At 40.9% G+C, this 21730-nt stretch overlaps 1 protein-coding gene across 5 annotated transcripts in view; it reads left to right on the plus strand.

Annotated features, from left to right (window-relative positions):
- The first annotated feature begins 1640 nt into the window (after positions 1-1640).
- Positions 1641-21730, plus strand: part of PRELID2 (PRELI domain containing 2) — a 72575-nt gene continuing 52485 nt past the window's right edge. The window contains exons 1-5 of one of the 5 annotated variants that reach the window (XM_087429613.1): positions 1667-1792; positions 9857-9921; positions 14356-14413; positions 16805-16878; positions 18420-18580. In XM_087429613.1, coding sequence (XP_087285739.1) covers positions 14368-14413; positions 16805-16878; positions 18420-18580 — 281 coding nt within the window. In that variant the 5' untranslated portion in view covers positions 1667-1792; positions 9857-9921; positions 14356-14367. Of the gene's footprint in view, positions 1793-1854; positions 1980-9856; positions 9922-14355; positions 14414-14548; positions 14629-16804; positions 16879-18419; positions 18581-21730 lie in introns of those variants that run through there. The other 4 variants (XM_087429611.1, XM_004420037.3, XM_087429612.1 and 1 more) reach the window with 4 other exon arrangements.

The raw sequence follows: 21730 nt of genomic DNA on the forward strand, positions 1-21730 counted from the left end.
GAGGTGGCCCCCTTGATCCCCCTGAAAGCCTGCCCCGTTCCCCGAATATTCCTCCCCTTCATTATCTCGACCCCTTATAACAGCTGCTTACTCGACCCAAGAGCTGAGAAGTTGATTTGTGAACCTGGTTCCCATTTCTCCATTCTTTGGCCATTGAATAAAAGCTTGTGCTGCTGAACGCTCAGCTTGGGTTTCATTTCAAATCCATGATATCGAACAGAAAAGAACCCTCTGGAGAGGGGACAGATTGTGAGTACGAGGCGCACCCATGGGTCTCTCCTCAGAGCGCCTCTGAATGTGGGTTGGAGTCCCACCCAAGTGGAGTGAATTTGGTAATAAAATCACCCAGCTCACTCATCCTACATGACAGCAGGCATTGCGCTTTACTTACTGCTGAATCCAGCGCTACCACAGTGCTCGGCACACAGTAGGTGCTCAGTAAATGATACGTTGAATAACACTGAAGATATGGATACATTTGCTCTTTCTCATAAAATCCAGAGTCAAGTGAAGAATGCTCAAGATCCTTTTGGTACCCCTTTGTTCCTTGCTCCGTGGTGTTTAAACTTGAATGAGCACAGGAATTTCCCTATGGAGTCAGAGACGCTAAACCACGCCTCTTCATTTCCTGGACACTCCTAGGTGATAGGGGTGTCAACGCAAAATAACCAATAATCATTCTATAGATAAGAGAAATAAGGTGAGTTTACTTGAGCCAGAGTGAGGACATGGGAAGACCTTAGAAAGCGTTCGAAGAAGCATGGTTTTCAGCACAGTCTTATATCTTTTTAGAACAAAGAACATACATTAAACACACCCAGGATACATTTTCATCAAAGTTTCAAAGAGGTATCCAGTTGCAAATTAGCAGGTCAATGTGACCGTGATGTCAAGAAAGGGACTAATCCGGGCATTACCAATAGGGCATTTCCAATAGGGCTTAGGAGGGGAAGCACGTGTTCTTACCTTAAGAAAGCATATCCTTTACTTCAGTGGTCAAGTAGAAGTACAACGTATGTTTGATAGGCCATAAGTCAGGCATTTTAGTTCAAGCCAAATCAGTTTTGAACCTGAAGAGTTACCCCATATACCTCAATGTGAGAATCTCTTGTCAGGGGCAACTTTTACTGTACTTGAGACCCAGCCTCAGAGGCAGCTGCCTGGTCGTGTGAGTATGTGGTTTTGGCCTTTGTCACACCAGACTCAGCAACATGGAAGAAGCTTATATTACAACTCCTAGACTTAGAGGGCGGGTAGTTTACACATTTATTATTACTTGTCTTAGCGCTGCCAAGAGCGGCTTAAAGGCTCACTCCGTGGCTGCAGGCGAGATGAAGACAGAAAAGCACAAGTCCCCAGGTCCAAGTCTCCAGGGCGTGGCGTGGCGGCTCTCGGCCACAGACATTGGGGTCTCCAGACGCGCCGGGGCCGCAGACGGCCCGGGCCAGGGCGCGCAGGACCCAGTGCAGGGGCATCCCTGCCGGGGCGCGCCTCCCCCGCTCCCGCGCCCCGCCGCCCACACAGGACGTCGGCGGAAGGGGGCGGGGGCGTGGCCGACTGTCTGTTCTCCAAGCGGCCAATAAAGTTTCGGAAGTTTGAAAAAGGAGGAGAAAAAACCCCGCGCCTCTTTGGCCGCCTGGGTGTGGACGCCTGCGGCCCGGGGCAGAGCTGGGGCGGCGCGGTGCGGCGCTGGCGGAGGCGCGGCGGGCGCGCGGGCATGGGGGTCACGGTGGACGTGCACCAGGTGTACAAGTACCCCTTCGAGCAGGTGGTCGCCAGCTACCTCCGAAAGGTACCCGCCCCGCCCTGGCCCGGCCGGGGCTCGCGTCCTCCCGCGCTGCCTCCGCCGGCCCGGCCGTCTGCAGCTCTCTCCTCCCCTCTTCCCTCCTCTCCTCCGCTCTCCTCTCCTCTGCCCACGCGGAAGTCCGCACCGACCAGCTCTCCCTCCAGCTGCGGGTTTCGCCCCAGGGATGTGCGGGGTGAGGGTGGAAGTGGATTTCCTCCAAGGCTCCCCTCCACGATGAAGGAGAAGGCTCCATGCGAGGCATCGCGTTCACATCCTGCCCCACCTGAAGGGAGAGGGTTTTGGGGGAGGGTCGCGGGGAACCCAAGTTCTGGAGCCCTGTTGAGGTTGCAGATGACTTGGTAATCGTTCTAGTACGTCATTGACCCCTTAAAAGCTAGTGGGAGGCGTTGAAGCCATCATCCTAGTTTACTCGGCATTATTGTTGCACCGCCTCACCACTGTCTCTTTAATTAAACAGCTGTGGGACTTTGGGCAGATTGCTTACCCTCTCTGTGCCTTAGTTTTGTAATCTGTGAAATGGGGAAAATAACAGTACCAACTCAAAGGGTTATTGTGAGGATTCAAATGAGATAATTCCTGTAAAGTGCTTATCACAGTGACCAATGCTTAGCGCTCTAAACTGTGGTTTGTACTACTACAGCTGTGCACCCTGGCCTCAGTATTCAGGGACCCTCTTTATCTCAAAGGCTCCTCCTAGGACTGTGGCTCGTGGTAGTAGGAGAAGGGGAAATTTCTTTGGAAAATCGAAAGCACCCAGGCCTGGGAGGTGGGACCCTCGGACTCTAGTCTGGCTCTGCTATTAGTTCACTGATGATCTTGCTCCAAGGTCATCTTCTCTTGAGGCCTCAGTTTCTGCATGTCTAAGATAAGAGTATTGTATCAGAAGGTCTTTTAGGTTCCCCTTCAGCTTTCACATTCTTAAGCAAGATTTGCAAGAATTGTCATTTGCCTTAGGCAGGAGCCACTGAGCAATGCACTTCGTATGCAACCCAGAAGCCAAACTGAGGCAGATGTTGGGGAAGGAAGGTACTTATTTAGGTGATAAGACCTGACCTCCATTAGAGGAGGTGATGCATTTGGGGGCCCAGGTCACAAAGGAGTGAGTAGGACTTTGGTTAACATGGTGTTGCCATGGAGGCCTATTTTGGGGGGAATGTTGGCTTGCTGAATTTTTCAATGATCTCCAGTATCTAGAATAGTGCCTGGCACCCACTACATGCTCAAGATAAATCTGATGAATGATGAAGGAATAAATCAATGAAAGAATGAGTTACGGATCTGGTGTAGACTTTGCCTTAGGCCACGCTTCTGGGCCCAGAAAAGGACCAGCCAACACTCCATTTTTTGTTAGGTATGGCACTTTGGAATGTGGATGCTCTAATGCCACTGGTCTTTTAGAAAGCCTTTCTGGGTTGTCCTCATAGAGAGGCGATCTCTGGCTTCTCCGAACTCGAGGGGCGGTGTGTCCAGGCCTCACTGTCTTCTACAGTGTTGGAGAGTTATTTCTGCATGTGTCTTTTTCCCTCATTAGACTCGAAGCTTCTTCAGGGCGGGACTCAGTCCTGCAGAAGCGTGTAGCCCAGTGCCAGGCTGTCATTCAGAGAGTACTTGGCATGTGGCAGCTTCTGGGCTAAATGCTTTTCTTTCATTCAATAGGTCTTTATAGATAACTTTTCTTCTGTATGCCAAGCTCTGTGCTAGGTACCAGAAAAACATTGAAGGGCACAACAGAGGCCCTCTTCCCATGGAGCTGATGGTCTCTAGTGGGTGAGACCGACATTGATAAATGATCAACAAATGAACACGTAATTCCGATTGATCATGTGTACTTACACAGGGAAAGTTCACGGTGCTGTGACTGAAAACAGCAGGGAGGCCTGCTGTGGTCGTTAGGAAAGGCATCGCTGAAGAAGTGGCATTTGTGAAATGATGGCTGAAGCGTGAATAGGAGTCTCCCAGGAAGTGCTTTCCATATATCATGTTTACTCCTCCCGGCAGCCTCAGGAAGTAGTTATGATTGACTTCCATTTCACAGCCTGAAGAAACTGAGAATCAGAGATGGTTAAGCAACTTTTCCAAGTGCCAAGAGCTAACAGGTGGAGAGCCAGGATTTCAAAACATCTAAATCCAAAGCCCACACCCCAATCACCAGGCTGTGCTGCTTTGCACATAATAGGCACTCAGATGATTATGGAGGGAATACAGTGTTTCAGAATCACCTTTACTGTGCTCTTTATCCAATCTCAGATCCTTTTTGTCATCATTGTGGACCCATTGTGCCTGATACAAGGGTATAGCTTTGATGTGTGGTAGGGTGAGAACATAACCGTGTTTCAGTTGTCTACTGCCATGTAACAAATCACCCCAAAGCTTAGTGGCTTAAACCAGTGATAGACTTTTAATTCTCACAATTCTGTGGGTTGGCTGAGTGGTTTTTATGTGCCGTGTGTTATAGCTGAGGTCACTTATGTAGCTGCATTCAGTTGGGATCTGGTATAATTCTTATAAAATACTTAGTAAATGGGCCGGCCCCGTGGCTTAGCGGTTAAGTGCACGCACTCTGCTACTGGCGGCCCGGGTTCGGATCCCGGGTGCGCATCGACGCACCACTTGTCTGGCTCTGCTGAGGCTGCGTCCCACATGCAGCAACTAGAAGGATGTGCAGCTATGACATACAACTATCTACTGGGGCTTTGGGGGGGAAAAAAAAAAGGAGGAGGATTGGCAATAGATGTTAGCTCAGAGCCGGTCTTCCTCAGCAAAAAGAGGAGGATTAGCATGGATGTTAGCTCAGGGCTGGTCTTCCTCAAAAAAAAAAAAAAAAACTTAGTAAAGTGCCTGACACATAGTGAATAAGGACTGAGGAGGATATTTTGGAAGGTAGGGCTGGAGAAAGTGTAGGTGACTGTTTGCAGAGTCAAGGCCTAGTGGTGGGACTGTTAACACCATGGACAACACTACGCTTCCATTCTTTCCACTCACAAAGCAGTCCTTCAGAGATCCCTGGGAAGGGCTATGTGACTATTTCTAAGAAGTCAATAGATCCATTTGCTGTGAGAATTTTCACCAAAGTTATTCAAAGTCATGACCTGGGAGTCGGTAGACCTGGATTCCAATCATTGTGCTTTCCCCATTAAAAGTAGTTTTGGGGGGCCTTGGGAAACAGTTTTCACCAGCCTGTGCTGTGCCCTTGTGCAATTAGAGAGAGACATCATCTGGGGGCCCACTCTATGAGCTCATGGTAAATAGGGCTAGTGGAAAGTAAATGGGGCTACTTATGCAAATGAGAGAAAGGTACTCCTTTCTCTAGGTGGATGTAGCCTCGTGCCCACTGGCCTGCTTGACTGGGAGTCTTTGTGCAGTGAGCAGCATGTACAACTGTATAAGACAACCCTACTGTCTTAATTTCTCATCTGTGAAATGGTAATGCTACGTACCCCACCTGTCTCCAGGGATTGTTGTAAGGATCAAATATGTAAGTTTGACAAGTATAAGCTTTTTATAAGCCTAAGGTAGTAAGAATGATCTTTTCGGCAAAATACACTTTTATTTTTCTTTTAGTCTGTATGTATTTTTTTCAAAGGAAAGCACTTGGCAGAAGGGACAATCATGAAGATCTCTGGGAAACATTTAATCTGATTTTGCACAATGGTATGTTTGAAGCCACTTCAGCACTGAGGAAGTTCTATTTTAAATAGAATCTACTGATCTATGGCTTTTAGTATGTTAGACTTGTCTTCCAAGTTATAATATACTGCTATTTTTAAAACCTGAGGAATGTTTGCGCTTCTTACACCTGCCTGTTGGATACCACAGGCAAGATATTAGCTACATGCTTTCAAAGCTAAGTGGCACCTTGAAAACAAACACAATACTCTTTGTTCATGGAATGTAGTGTTTCTCAATGAACTCTTCATGGAGGAATGCCATGAAGCCCAAAATGGTTTATTCATCAGATGCTAAAATGTACTTTCCATGAACTTTAGTGTCAATGCACTTGACAGTGTATTTTGATTTCTTTCTTTGCGTGACTCTTAGCTTTCTACCTCTCATCACTTAAAACTGTTTCCTTCCTTTTACTTAAAACCCTTTACAAAGAGAGCACAAAGGTGCATGGATGAATGTAGCTGTCTAGAAGCTCTCTGGAAGCTCACAGGGGTCTGTTTAGTGAGCTTACCTTTCAGGAGCTGGATTCAAAGACTTATTAAATTTCATCTATCTGAAATCTAAAGTCATTAAAAAGGACCCAGAGAGCCGTTGTGTTAACTAGATTTTCTTATTTATTCTCAAATGAGGCCAGAGAAGTTATAGTTTTTCCTACCATAGAGTTGTTCAAGTTAATTTTCTTTTTATGCTATAGGCAAAAGAGTCATTGTGAGTAGAGTGTAAGCTTCATGGGCAAAGATTTTGTTATTTGTTCCTGGTATATCCCAAGGACCCAAAGAGATCCTTGAACATAGTAGATTCTCGACAAATCCTTGTTGAATGAATGAATAAAATACAACCTTCTGTGGTTTAGCCCTATGTAATTTCAGACTGAAGTCTGTGGGGTTCACATCTGCCCCATTCTCCTTCATGTCATGCCTAATCTTCTTCTAGTAGAATGGAGGATAGGAAGATAAAAGTGAAGAAAGACTATTAAAGTGTTAGCAAAAAGATAAATAACCATTATGTTAAACTAGGCCTATCGTTTGTCAAATCATTTATTCTGGAAATGCCGGTTCACCCCAAATATTTCAGGACCTCCACAAGGAGAGATGCTCCACACATGTAAGTGTCAGATTTGCATGTCCTTTCAGTAACATGTCCTTATCTTGGATACTGTAATAAAATGGACAGATTAAAATAATTTCTTTGCTTCAACACAGTGGCCTTGGGTTTTATTTATTCTAGCTAGGGGCCTGATGTGCTGAACAAAATGGTTTGCGCATTTACCCTTAAACTCATAAAGGGGATTTATGAATGGCTATTTCCATTTAGAGTAGAAAGTTGATTGGGTAATTAATAATGTTTCCATTTCTGATCCTATCTTTTCTCCCTTGCAAATCTGACACTTACATGTGTGGAGCATCTCTCCTTGTGGAGGTCCTGAAATATTTGGGGTGAACCGGCATTTCCAGAATAAATGATTTGACAAACGATAGGCCTAGTTTAACATAATGGTTATTTATCTTTTTGCTAACACTTTAATAGTCTTTCTTCACTTTTATCTTCCTATCCTCAATTCTACTAGAAGAAGATTAGGCATGACATGAAGGAGAATGGGGCAGATGTGAAGAGCGTGGGCTCTGACATCAGACCGGGGGGATGGAGCGCTGTGTGAGTTTGGGCAAGTCAGTTCATTTTTCTATGCCTCAGTTTCCTCATCTGCAAAATAAGAATAATAATAACTATTTTGTGGAGTTGTTGGGGAGAATTAAATTGGATAACGCACATCATTGCATTCAGTATACATAGCTTGATGTCAGCATATAGTAAGTACTTTTAAAGTAGTTGTTTAGAATCATGATGGTAATACTAACAGTAATAATAGTTTATTACATTTATTCCATGAACCTGAAAATAAACAACTGAGAGAAGTAGTCTGCAGAACTCTTTACTAACTTAGAGTAGTAAAGGGGAGAGTGAGCATGAATGAAGGTTCACATTTGAATTATGATTTATTTTTTAAATGTCATTTAAATAATATTAAAGTGTACTTGGTAACTTATCTAGTGGAAGTTGTGGCATAATTAGTGCATGAAAGATAGGAGATTTTTAACTAACTAGGTACTAATAGTTAAACATTCATTTTGTGTCTACCAGTAGACATTCATAATAAGTCTGTGTATCATTTTATCTCTGGGAGATGAGAAGATAAACATGGCCCTGGCCTCGAGGAACTCACTGTCAAGGGGGACAGAGGGAAATATATTAATTTTTGTGATTAAGTGCTTTCTCAGGGGCATATCACAGACATATAGTGTGGGGCAAAGTTCATATTTTAATTATAAATCTATGAGAGCTTTTGGAGTACTTAGAAAGAATTTGTTGCCTTTTTTTTTTTTTAAAAGTAAATATTCTCTCTAGGACTTTTCTCCGATGCGGTGCTTTCCCTAATGCTAGTGGACAGGGATGTGTCAGGGAGTCCTTGTATTTCGTGCAAATTCTGAATTGGTAAAGCATGAGCTTGTGAGGTTTTAGTAGTCTAGGAAAATAAGAAATATCTTCTAATAATTTTTTTTTTGCTGAGGAAGATTCACCCTGAGCTAACATCTGTTGCCAGTCTTCCTCTACTTTGATGTGGGTTGCCACCATAGCATGGCTGCCGATGAGTGGTGTAGGTCCTTGCCCGGGACCCGAACCCAGGCAGCCGAAGCGGAGCACCGAACTTAACCACTAGGCCATGGGGCTGGCCTCTAATAATTTTTTAATCATCACTTAAATATATTTGGATCACAGATGGATACTAGCAGTGTACTTAATACCACACCACAGTAAATTGCAAGAGAAAGACTGAAGTCTTGAAACTTAGTTTTCAAAATTGTTGATTCATTCTTTAGTAGCAAAACTAGCTACTGTAACTGAGTATCTGCACGGTGCCAGGTGTTATACTTTACATAAAATTATTTCCTTTCATTCCTATAACAACTCTTTGAGGTAGTGTTTTTTCTGATTTTACAGATGAAACTGAGGCAGACTGAGATTAAAGTAATTTGCCTAAGACTCCCACAGATGGGCTTCAAACTGAGGTCTCTTGGATTCTAAAACTCATTCTGTTCTCAGCACTCTGTCTTTATTTTAATTTTGTTTTTTATTTCTTACTTTTTCATTCAGAAATAATTTGACTTATAAAACGGTGCAAAAACAGACGAAGAATTCCAATACACCCTTGACCCAGCTTCTTCAAATCAATGTATAATTTTTAAAACCAGGGAATTAACATTGAGACAGTGTTAACTAATCTATAGACCTCATTCAGATTTTGAGAATTGTCTACTAATATTGTTTCTCCAGTTTAGGATCCAATGTAGGATTCCACATTGCATTTAGTTGTTGTGTCTTAGTCTCCTCCAATGTGGGACGGTTCCTTAGTCTTTCTTTGTCTTTCTGGACCATGGCACTTTTGAAGAATACTGGTCAGTTGTTTTGTAGACTTTTATTGTATCTTTAAATACATTGGGTTTAGGTATGCACTTAATGTTGAGATAAGAGGATCTTCCTTTCTTCACAATTGTAAACTATTCCTTTCAAAAAACTTCATTATGTCATTGCCAATTATTAGAACATTTTTGAATGAATGAGGGTGATGTACGTTGGTTGGCCTTTGTTTAGAATCGTAACTTGTCGCAGCCAGAAGGGCCTTTGAAGATCATGTGGTGGTCCACTGCCCTGGCCTCACAGATGGCAGCATCACGGTCCTCACGTCTTTGCTCCTTGTCCTTTGTCCTTTCTCCATCGTCCTGCTGGCTTGAAAGACCAACGAACAGCCATTCAAAATATCTGTTGAGGGCCCGGCCCGGTGGTGCAAGCGGTTAAGTGCGCGCGCTCCGGTGCGGCGGCCCGGGGTTCGCTGGTTCCGATCCCGGGCGTGCATCGACGCACTGCTTGGCAAGCCATGCTGTGGAGGTGTCCCGTATAAAGTGGAGGAAGATGGGCAAGGATGTTAGCCCAGGGCCAGTTTTCCTCAGAAAAAAAAAGAGGAGGATTGGCAGATGTTAGCACAGGGCTGATCTTCTCACACATACACAAAAAAAATCTGTTGACTTAAATATGATCAGTCTTTGATCATTGAAATTTTGATTAATCAATGACTCATTCGATCTTGGTGTAAAATCAACTTTGCTTTTCTTCTAAGATGGATAATTGTAAGTGGTTCCTAAAGGGAATTTGGCACAGCTCACGGTGATTTCTTTGTGTAGCTAAACGTCAAATCACTTTTCGGCAGCCCCACCCCTTTGCTTGCACGTGTTTGGAAGCAGGCTGGGTAGCCATGATTCCCTTCATGTTTATAAAACAGATGTGTTAATATACCAGACTTATCTTAGATCCTCTTGGCCTTCTTTGCAGGACGAATACAAATCTGTCAGCTCAACTGCTTCCTTGGGCTCTTGGATAATGCCATTTGGAAGTTGGTAAATGATGACTCCTTTGGAGGTCATTGACTTTTTTGGGGGGGAGGGTGTTATAAAAGGCAGGCATTGACTTCTAAGCTTTTTGGAAAGTTGATATTTTAATAACTCCTTACTCTGTTAAGAGTAGGCTTTATGAAAGCTTATATATTTTTACCCCCATAAATAAGAAAGGTAAATGCCATATCTTCATGAAGCTCCTCCCACAAATGTATTGAATGTTATTCCTGTAATTAGATGGACTCAACTTCTTGGCCTCTCACTTTCATAGCTATATGTGTTTTAATGTTTATTTTGTTTTTGTTTTTTTCCCAGTATTTTGAAATTTTTGACCTCTTAACCGTTTAATATGTAGAAATAAATGACAGCAGGGTATATGACAATGTAGGCGAGTCTACATTTTACCCTCGTTAGACTGTTACATACATATCATATATACAGTGATATTTGCAATAGATTTATATCTTGGGGAAAGGGAAAGGAGTTAGTTTATACATTCTGCGAAGAAAGTAAAAATCATAGGTAAGTTCAAAATGAAGTCAAAAATACCTTGAAAAATCCCTTACATCACCCAGCAGGTATGGGACGCATGGCACATGTACACAGCTCCGTGTGGTAATTCTTATGCCACTGCTGTTTGTGGTCCACTGAACAGCTCCAAGGACAGCAAGAGTTTTTGGCAGACATCTGGGTCATCAAACCACTTTGCTTCCTTGCGAGTCGCTAGTGTGGAGTGGGGACTGGAAAATCTCAGCACGACCCCTGCTCGTGTGCAGGCTATATGCCATTATGTTTTTAACACAAAGACTCCGTATCTTAATACTTGTTAATATATTTACTTGTTTTGGGGAGGACTAAATGAGATGATACATATAGCGGCCTCTAATACAGCACCCTGCTCAGGCACGGTAGATGCTCAATAAGTCTTTGAGGGGCTTCGTCCTGACCTAGCTTGATCCATTCCACTGTCACATCGTGTTTGAAAAGGTGTCCGGAAAAACCTGTGTGCCTGCTTCCTGTCTTCTCAATTGGCATTCCTGGTGGGGACGCTGAGCAGCCTTCTCTCTCTCAATCCCTTATCTGACTTCAGATTAAGTTTCATGAATTAAATCATGAATATTAAAGTTACCACAAGATGGCGTCAGATCATTTCAAGTAATGCTAGATAGGGGGAGCCTCAGCCCAATAAATGTTTAATTTTAAAAAAGTTAAAATAGGGCCGGCCCCATGGCTTAGCGGTTAAGTGAGTGCGCTCCACTGCTGGCGACCCGGGTTCGGATCCCGGGCGCGCACCGACGCACCGCTTCTCCGGCCATGCTGAGGCCGCGTCCCACATACAGCAACTAGAAGGATGTGCAGCTATGACACACAACTATCTACTGGGGCTTTGGGGGGAAAAAATAAATAAATAAAATCTTTAAAAAAAAAAAAAAAGTTAAAATATATGCCTTTCACGTCATGGTGTTTAGCTATTATAAATAAACATCTAATTTCTTTTCTCATTCTCGTATGGAAACAACGCCATATCGATTCAACTCCAAAAGTAGTAAGAAAATGACTTGAATCTTGCAAACGATTTTACTGGAGTGAATAGTTCAGGATCTCTTGTGTTTGGCTAATAAAACTTCCATTTTCCATTTGTTATTTACAAGCCTTGTCTAATGGGTGACCCTTAAGTAGTTTACAGTGGCCCCTCTTCACAATTTCCTGTCCCCCTACTATCCCTTAGTCTGATTTACTTTCTCCTGATATATATATATATATTTTTTTTTGATGAGGAAGATCAGCCCTGAGCTAACATCCGATGCCAATCCTCCTCTTTTTTTGCTAAGGAAGATTGGCCCTGGGCTAACATCCATGCCCATCTTCCTCTACTTTATATGGGATGCTGCCACAGCATGGCTTGACAAGTGGTGCGTTGGTGTGCGCCCGGGATCCAAACCTGTGAACCCAGGGCCGCCGAAGCGGAGCGCGCAAACTTAACCTCTGTGCCACCGGGCCAGCCCCTCTCCTGATATAGTTATTGTTTGTTTGTTTCCCCAACTAACATGTAAACTGTCTAAGAGGCTGCAGTTTTGTTTGTTTCGTTACTGTATCCTCAGTGCCTGGAACAGTGTCCGGCCTGGTAGGTACTCAAAAAATTGTTAAATGAAGAATAGAGAGTTCTCACTATTATTTAAATTGATACCCTTTGACTTAATGAGCAAATATTAAAATTACATAAAAGTATGAAGTTTATGAGTTTATAATCTTTAGGAATTTCACTGATAACTTAGGGAAGTAATCAGAACTTGAAAACTTTTATCACTGTGCTTCTCTGGTGATTACATCTCCAACCTCTTTTGTAATTTAATTCAGTAATCTTCCGACAACTTACAGTGTATTTATAATATTCAGTCAGGATGTATTGATGAATATGAAATGAGCAAACTAGAACTGTATTAAAAGGAAATCTTCTCATACTCTCATTTTACCTTAATGTAAAAGTTCTAATTCTTACACAATTCACACACACACACAATTCAGGGGATCTGTGAGAGTCTCAAATATCTCCCTTGCTTCAAGGGTGCTGTGTAAGTGAGGCTCCTTGCTGAGGAAGAGAAGAGCTAAACCTGACCCTCTGTAATGGACATTATCTTTAAGAAATACCGAGGGCTAAAACAAGAAAGCAGTCACTAATTTTGAGCATTTCTTTCGGGAGCAAGAATGAATGAATGAAAGAATATTTAAAAAGCCGTGTTTTTGATTAGTTCTCCAGATTGCAGTTGCCAGGGTGGAAGTGTGAATGAAAGTTGACAGCGTGGGGCGTGATGAGCTGTTGAGGCTGCTGAGGACAGAGCCCCTTGCTCACTTCACAGATTGGTCCCCAAATGAAGTAAGGTTTATTTTCCAAATGATCCCTGAGGTCAGTGAAGTTTATCTTCCAAATCGTTCATTCATTCAAGCAAATATTTATTGAGTGCCTACTGTGTGCCAGACACTGTGCTAGGTGGTGGAGATACAGAAGTGACTGAAATAGACGGTATTCCTGCTCTCATAGAGCCTATGTTCTGATCCAGTGTTTTTTGGGCCACAGATATCTTTAAGAATGTGTGAAAGTGATGGGTCCTTTTCCTTGAAAATCAATCAGTCAGTCAGTCATCCTCTTATACACACGCATGCGTACAGGCATGCATGTAACATGCTGCAGGGTTGAGGAGACCCATACTCACTGAGTTTTGTATACCATTTCCTGGGGTTCAGAAGACCTAAAGCTCAAGTTTGCCAAGTGGAGGGTCCGCCTCTTCTCTTGCCACTCAGCCTGTTCTCGCCTCCCCCTCAGTGCCTTATGATGTCTCGGATAAGACTTCCCTATAGTTTTCTTTTCAGATTTGATCACATGAGGAAGCAGTAAACCTCTGGGAAAAGAGCCCCAGGGGTGCTTAGCAGGCCCGTGTCAGCAGCCACCTGTCCTATGGCTTTGAGGAGGTCACTTCCCCTCCCTAAGTCTCCCTTTTTGCAACTGAGCAATGGAAAGGGTTGGGTTTGAGTAACTCAGAGGTGATTCGAGGGTAGGTTAGTGGGCATGCTTTGAAGGCAACAGAAAGTACCTGTGGGTAAATTACAGTACCGATGCTCGTTAGCTGGGTGATTTTGAGCAAATTACTTAGTTTGTCTGAGCCTTATTTCTCACACATAAAAGGGAAAAAACAGCATATACCTCATGGAATAGTTTTGAGAATTAAACTGAAATAACGTATGTAAACTGCCTAGGACAAAAATGGTGGCTGTTATCAGCTGTGTTCCATCCAAATTGTCTTTCAAGGGAATTTAATCAATAAATAAACTATTTCTTGAGCACCTGGCATAGACTATGTCTATGGTTCTACTGTGATGCTAACCCAGCCACCAGGCATGGTACAGGACAGTAGTGAAGGAATTCACTCTGTATTAGGCCTGGTTTAACTTCCTGGCCCTACCACTAACTAGCTGGGTGACCCTAAGCTCTTGCATCTTCATTCAGTTTCCATTTCTGAAAGATGGGATAATGATACCACATGACCCAGTCACAACAGAGAGGCTGTTGGGAGATTTAAACAAGATCGTGCAAGTAAACCAGTTAGCAGGGTGCCTGCACAAAGAACACTGTGATTTATGTGAGGCTGGTTCAGTATTAATAGTATTATTTATCTGTTAGCTTCACTTGACATCCCCCTCTCCATCTAGAGCTAGGTTGAATCTACAGAAGGCTTCCCCTAGATTTCATACAGATCCAGCTGTTGATAGCATCTCACTTATCTAGGCCAAAGCGGTAAAATTAAGACCCTTGATTGAAAACTGGCCTTAGAGGTTACTTGGAAAGTATTTTACTATTCCTGCAAATAACTGTGGTTACTATGAAATAATTCACTTTGGTCAAGGATGAATGGTAATTCTTCTTTATGTGTTTTCATTTAGTATCCCCACCCCATGGATAAAAATGTCATCTCTGTAAAAATTGTGGAGGAAACAAGAGGTAAGTTTTCTGAATATACCTCAAGTTAGTAATGATCATTAAGTGATACTGACTTGTCTTTTTTTTGAGGAAGATTGGCGCTGCACTAACATCTGTTGCCAATCTTCCTCTTTTTTCTTTTTTTCCTCCCCAAAGCCCCAGTACATATGTATATCGTAGTTGTAGAGTTGTAGCTCTTCTGTATGGGACGCTGCCTCAGCATGGCTCGATGAGTGGTGAGTAGGTCTGTGCCCGGGATCCGAACTGGCAAACCCCAGGCCACTGAAGCAGAATGTGGGAACTTAACTGCTACGCCACCAGGCTGGCCTCAAGTAATACTGATTTTTGTAAAGATATGTGTGTTTTGTGTGTGTGGCCTGTTATGTTTTAAACAGCTATATTATATTTCTGTATTTGAGGTGACTGATGGAAAAGGACACCCAGCATTTACAGCAGAAGTCTTGCCTAATATGCTCTTGTTACTTTCCCAGTTAATAATTGATGACAATTGTAACAGCTAACATTTTTGAGCACTTAATATGTGCCGGGCACTCTTACTCTTACTAACTCTCATTTAATCTTCAGAACAATGTATAGGTAGGTATTATTATTACTCTTATCTAATGAATGAAGAGACCAAGGTACAGAGAAGTTAAATAACTTGCCCAAGGTCACATGGCTATATCCCTATATCATTTTATAGATGGCAAAATAGATGTGATGAATAGCATGTATATGAGATGTTGACCATAAAGTGATTAGGTTATGGAATCATAACTGTTACTTGGCAATGTGGTTCAGCATTGACTAGAGCAGGGGTTGACAAACTATACTTGTGCTGCCCGTTGTTGTAAGTAAAGTTTTATTAGCACATAGCCATGCCCATTTGTTTACATATTATCTGTGGCTGCTTCCTTGTAACAACAGTAGTGTTGAGTTGTTGCGACAGACACTGTACAGCCCACAAAACCTAAAATATTTACCATCTGGCCCTTTACAGAAAATGTTTACCAACCCCTGGACTAGAGTGCAGGAGTCTTCACTGTTCTCTGTCATTCACATCTCCAGCGGGAGCATTTTCACTATCAGTGTTTGAACTCGAGAACTGGGCAAGGCAGGAAGCTATAATGGTGCACATAATCAATGTATAAACCTTTGGGGACACCCAGGCCCAGGTCTAACATGCTCTTGAGCCTTCTGAGAGAACTTATGAGATACTACTGTTCTTTATGTGACTCTGAGGCCTTCTCTGTGCTTAGCGAACACAAAACTGTCTTTTGCTTGTGAGGGTATTTTCTGCACTTCCATAACTCTATATTTTAAAAAACATTTTTGCGTGTACCTGCACTCAGGATGGGAGAAACTTGTTATTTGGCATCAGAGAAATCTGATTTCAAGTCCTGATTTCGTTACTACCTGCATGACCTAACTTCTTGGAGGCTCAGTTCCTTAATCTGTAAATGAGAAAATAATAACAATCCTCTTTTTAGGTTGTTGTGAAGATCAAATGAGAGAACAATGTACATATTCTAAAGTGGTATAGGAATGCTGATTACAATTTCTACCATTGACAGGGGCACCTTTGCCTCCAGGAGTGCTCGTCCATTGTCTCTATGCTGCAAACATTGGATGAGATGACCAAAGGATGTCAATGGGCAGAGGAGGTGAACCAGTTGCTCACCCTGTCAGCAGCTTCTGGGCAGCCAGGGTGTTTGCACCCAGGTTCAGGGCTACCATAGCCAGAGCTTTGAGAAACCCTGTAGGAGCGTAACTGAGTCACAGTAATTCACAGAGCAAAAGACAATGCTTCAAAGTTTATCTTTTTCTCTGACTCGGTCTCCCTTTTTCTTAATTCATGTTTGTCGTGTGTTTTTTACATCCCTGGTGCTATTCTGGAAACTTCGTTCCAAAACAGAATAGTTCCAGTCACAGGGAGTCTGTTCCCCAATGAGAGAAGAGTATGCCTAATATAATTAATTATAGGTTTAAATTTTGTAGCTTGAAATCTGTGCTTGAAAACGTGTTTGGTGCAGAAGGTGGCAGAATCAGATTCTCCATCTTTTTGTTAAAACTTTCTCTGTTGGAGTTGAGCAGGAGGCTCATTGGCCGTTGTCATTGGAGTGTTGACATTGATGGTCCAGAGCGGTGAACAATTTGTGATTCTTTTACCCTTGACTTTAGAAAAGTGCAGTGTGAGTAGCTGTTTTACCCTTATTCTTTGATCACAGATAAATTTATTTGGAGTGATTTGGCCCAGAAAAATGGTCCAGGACACTGAGTTTTGAGTTAAACATTTTCTCTAGGAATTCTACCAATAGAAAATTGAGATTGACATTAAAAGTTTTATTGACATTAAGACAAGAATACATTTCCTTAAATTTTTTTTTGAGTCTAAAAATTTTCTGTTTCTAGATGTGTCAACAGGGATCATCTATAGAAAGAGGATTGCAATCTGTCAGAATGTGATTCCAGAAATTTTAAGGAAGGTAAATTCATTTCAAAATTTAATCAGATTTGGTGTAACATTGGGTAATTTTCAAATAGTCACGGGAAGAGCATTTTCTGATATAAAGGAGTGATAGAACTTTCCCAGTTCTTCTACCTCATAGCCCCTCACAAGAAAGCCCTCTCATATCCAACCTCAGTTTTGGCAGTGCAACCAGAGATAGTTTTTTTCTGTCTGTTTCTGTCTCTCTCTCTTTTGTGGAGGGCTCTTAGTGGACATAGAGATGGTTTACAATTATTTTAAAGATACCTGGACATTTTGTGTGAAGTGACCATCTTTTATAATCTGTCCATGGTTAGATATGACTCTTAGATAAGAATGATCAGAAGTGGGCAGATGGTAAATATCTAGTCCAATCTTTAGTAAGGAAGACAAAAGATTCAGTTTCTATTTCACTGTCAGAGAGAACAGTTATTTCAGGGAGTATAATGTGCTCAGTGTTCTCTATAAGTCTTTTTGTGTATGTTTCTATAAAGTAATGGCATTGATGATGAAATCTTCATGATAGCAAATTTTTTTCTCTCTTTGAAATCCTTAAGCACTCTGGTGATTGTTGGAAAAGGTAAGTGGAAATTTTTAATCACATTGCTTGAACCATAGAGGGGTTATTGATAAGAGTCCTTTTAGAATTGTTAGGAAATGAGAGAGCAACTTGATACGCACTTTTTAAAATGTCTCAGATGGTTGTTTCAACCCGGAAGTGATTCTGTGTGTGATGTAGAACCCAGCTGGGCTCCTGCTGATTGCTTGCAAATTATATTACTATGCTGTATGTTAAAAAAAAATGGCGGCTTCTATTACTTCCTTATCATGGATTAAGACTCTGTCACATTCTTTAGTGGAAAGAAAGCTGATATGACAATGAAAATGAACTTTCTTTTATTTTCCAGATGGTAAAATATGTTGCAGTGTATGCAGCAAATTATTACTGGCTTTTTCCACAGAGTGTGTACCCTGCCTTTGCCCTATATACACGCTTTGAATCTATTATTTAAAAAGGCATTCAACTTTGTCTTGTATCTCAATTCTTAAATAATTTAAGGACACCTCTGACTTGTACAATTCTGCCTTTGTAGTTTTCCGTGTCTCCTCTACCTAGGAAAGCATACATTTCTAGATATTGAAAGAGTTTAAAATGAAGAAACTGTTTTATCTGATATTGTGTTGCATGTGAGCCCGTAAGTGGGCCCAATTAGAATCCATCAATTTAAGAAGGCCGTAACCAGCCCTAGAGGAGACACGAAGGAGGCTGATAATTTGCTTAGTGTTTAGCAGTTAGGGAAATCAGGCCAGGGACTGTACAGCCTGCATAAATCCTGGGCCATTTGCATGTCCTCACCAGCATTTAGTAAGGTCATAGTATGTTTGAGTCTCAAGGACTTACAGCCTTGGTAAGCCATCATCTGTATATGAGGATCACTTGTCCTCTTAATTATCCAAGACTAAAAGCAACTCTGCACAGAGTCCTTACATAGCCTGCTCTTCCTAAATTGAGAAAGTCATCTTCCCTCTGTTGGACAGGTGAGCATTTTAAAGGTACCTAGTATCCAGTTAGAAGAGGAATCGTGGCTCAATCCTCAGGAAAGAAACATGGCTATGCGGAGTCACTGCCTTACGTGGACACAGTATGCATCTATGAAGGAGGAGTCTGTCTTCCGGGAAAGTACGGAAAATCCAAATTGGTAAGATCACCTCTGAGTGTGTGTGTGTGTGTGTGTGTGTGTAGGTTGGGTGCAGGGATGCATAAATGAGCACATATATTAAAAATCTATGATTCCATACTTATAATCTCTGTTTACAGCTCAAATAAATTACCAATTATTAATTTTTAATCACAACTAATTAATGAATAGATTTCCCTTTGGGGGAAAAATGACAGAGCTCAACTCCTTTCTGATCTTCCTATCCATCCGAGTTCATTTTTGCCCTCTCCAGAGGCAATGAGTGTTAGCAGTGTGCTAAGTATTCTTCAAGATCTTTAAGAGATACCTTTAGGTATTTATGTGTGTACTCACAGAGACTGTATAGTATGATTTTGTATATCTTTTTTACATGCTTGCTTTCATTCTGTGTACATCATTGTGCACTTATTTTTTTGCTTAATAGAATGTTTCTAAACTTTATCAATTTGATATATGTAAAATCTAACTTATTCTTTTCAACTGTTGCATAGTATTCAATCCTATGATTATACTACCTTCTATTTAGCTTTTTTCTTTTTGAGAGACATGCAGATGGTTTCTAGTTTCTCTTTATTACAAATAGTACTGCAATATTTGTGAAGCATATGATCCTTATATATGCTATATGTGAATGTTTCTCTAAAGGAGAAATTTTAATTGTCAGGTTTATTGAGATATTTACATACAATAAAATTTTTTCTTCTTAGTGTATAGGTCTATAAATTTTGACAAACACATATACAGTTGTGTAAGCACTGTCACGATCAAGCTATAGAACATTTAAGGTAGATTTTAAAAAGCTACATGCCAAGACAGTTAAATGGAGAAAGAATATTCTTTTCAACAAATGGTGCTGGCACAACTGGATATCTAAATACAAAAGAATGAAGTTGGACCTCTACCTCACACCAAATATAGAATTAACTCAAAATGGATCAAAGACCTAAATGAAAGAGTTAAGACTGTAAAACTCTTAGGAGACAACATAAGTGTAAATCTTTGAGATCTTGGATTAGGTGGCAGTTTCTTAGATATGACACCAAAAGCCCAAGCAACAAAAGAAAAAATATGCAAAATCGACTTCATCGAAATTAAAACCTTTTGTGCTTCAAACGATACTGTCAAGGAGGTGAAAAGACAATCCAGAGAATAGGAGAAAATATTTACAAACCATATATCTGATGAAGCACCCAGTATATATAAAGGACTATTACAACTCAGTAATAAAAAGATAACCCAATTAAACATAGGCAAAAAATTTGAATAGATATTTCTCCAAAAAGATACAGGCGTACCTCGTTTTATTGCACCTTGCTTTATTGCGCTTTGCAGATACTGCGTTTTTTATAAGACCTTCCTCAAGCAACAGGATTATGTCTCACTGAAGGCTCAGATGATGGTTAGCATTTTTTAGCAATAAAATATTTTTAAATTAAATTATGTACATTATTTTTTTAAGACATAATGCTATTGCACACTTAATAGACTACAGGACAGTGTAAATATAACTTTTATATGCACTGGGAAACCAAAAAATTCATGTTACTCGCTTTATTGTGATATTGGGTTTATTGTGGTGGTCTAGAACCAAACCTGCAATATCTCCGAGGTATGCCCTTATACAGATGGCCAATAAGTGCATAAAGAGATGCTCAACATCATTAGTCATTAGGGAAATGCAAATCAAAACCACAATGAGATACCACTTTATTTTTTTTTTTTATTTTTTTTTTTATTTTTTTTTTCTCCAACTATGTAGGAGGATTTTTCAGAGGAGAAGACGACTTTGTCTTCCCAGAAGATAAATCCTCCACTTTGCTTTATGAGGCAGATAGCAACCCCAAACCATGGACTGGTTGGGACCTGCGCAGGCCTCAATGAATGAGATACCACTTTAAACTTGCTAGGATGGCTATAATAAAAAAGACACACATTATCAAATGTTGGAGAGGATGTGGAGAAATTAGAGCCTTCACACACTGCTGGTGGAAATGTAAATAGTGCAGCTGCTGTGGAAAACAGTTTTTCAGTATCTCAAAAAGTAAAACTTAGAGTTAACACTTGACCCAGCAATTCTACACTGTATTGAAAACACATGTCCACACAAAAACTTGTACAGGAATGTTCATAGCACCATTATTCATAATAGGTAGAATATGGAAACAAACCAAGTGTCCATCAGCTGACGAATATATGTAGAATATAGATGTTTGGGATTAATTATAAAAGTTGTGGCCAGAGAATAGAGGTTTGTTTGTTTGTTTGTTTTTGTACATAGAAGTAGTAACAGGATGGAATTGTATGATTTTATGCAAAAAACACAAAAGTCTTTCATTTCATCTACCTCGTTTCAGCTTCAATTTTCTCATATATCTGGGCTATTGGCTGGTCTGAAAAGCTGAACTGAACCTTTATCAGTGATATAAAATGATAATTGGCCTTGAGAATCCAGGAGAAACCTCCCTTAGGACCTTTCTCTTTTGTGTGTTTTTAAAAAAATTATTTTTTTTATTTTGTTTTTTTATTGAAGTTACATTGGTTTATAACATTATGTAAATTCCAGATGTACATCATTATATTTCAACTTCTGAAGACTGCATTGTGTTCACTACCAAAAGTCTAGTTTCCATCTGTCACTGTACAAATGTGTCCCTTTACCTCTTTTGCCCTCCCCTCACCTGCCTTTCCCTCTGGTAACCACCAATCTGTTCTCTGTATCTATGTGTTTGTTTATCTTCCACATATGGGTGAAATCATATGATATTTGTCTTTCTCCATCTTATTTTGCTTAGCTTAATACCCTCAAGGTCCATCCATGTTGTTACAAATGGCAAGACTTCGTCTTTTAAAAATTATTTTTTAAATAGTCATTCTGATTCTGGAAAAAAGGATACATGAGTCTTGTAAAAAATATTAAACAGTTCTGGAAAAAAAGAGGAAACCATTTTTATCACCTAGCAATAGCATTTGTTTACATAATTTTCTTAAGTTCATTCCTAATTGGCATTTAGATTGTTTTTGAATTTTTTGCTATTACGAACAATGTTGTGATGAAATACCTATGATTACATATTTCCCCATTCAGTCAATGACCTTTTAAGGTAGATGGAGCAAAATGGGATTTCTGAGTCAAAGGTTATGTGCATTTTA

This window comes from Ceratotherium simum, chromosome 4, assembly GCF_057802395.1.
Source record: "Ceratotherium simum simum isolate JZ-2026a chromosome 4, ASM5780239v1, whole genome shotgun sequence".
Taxonomy (NCBI): domain Eukaryota; kingdom Metazoa; phylum Chordata; class Mammalia; order Perissodactyla; family Rhinocerotidae; genus Ceratotherium; species Ceratotherium simum.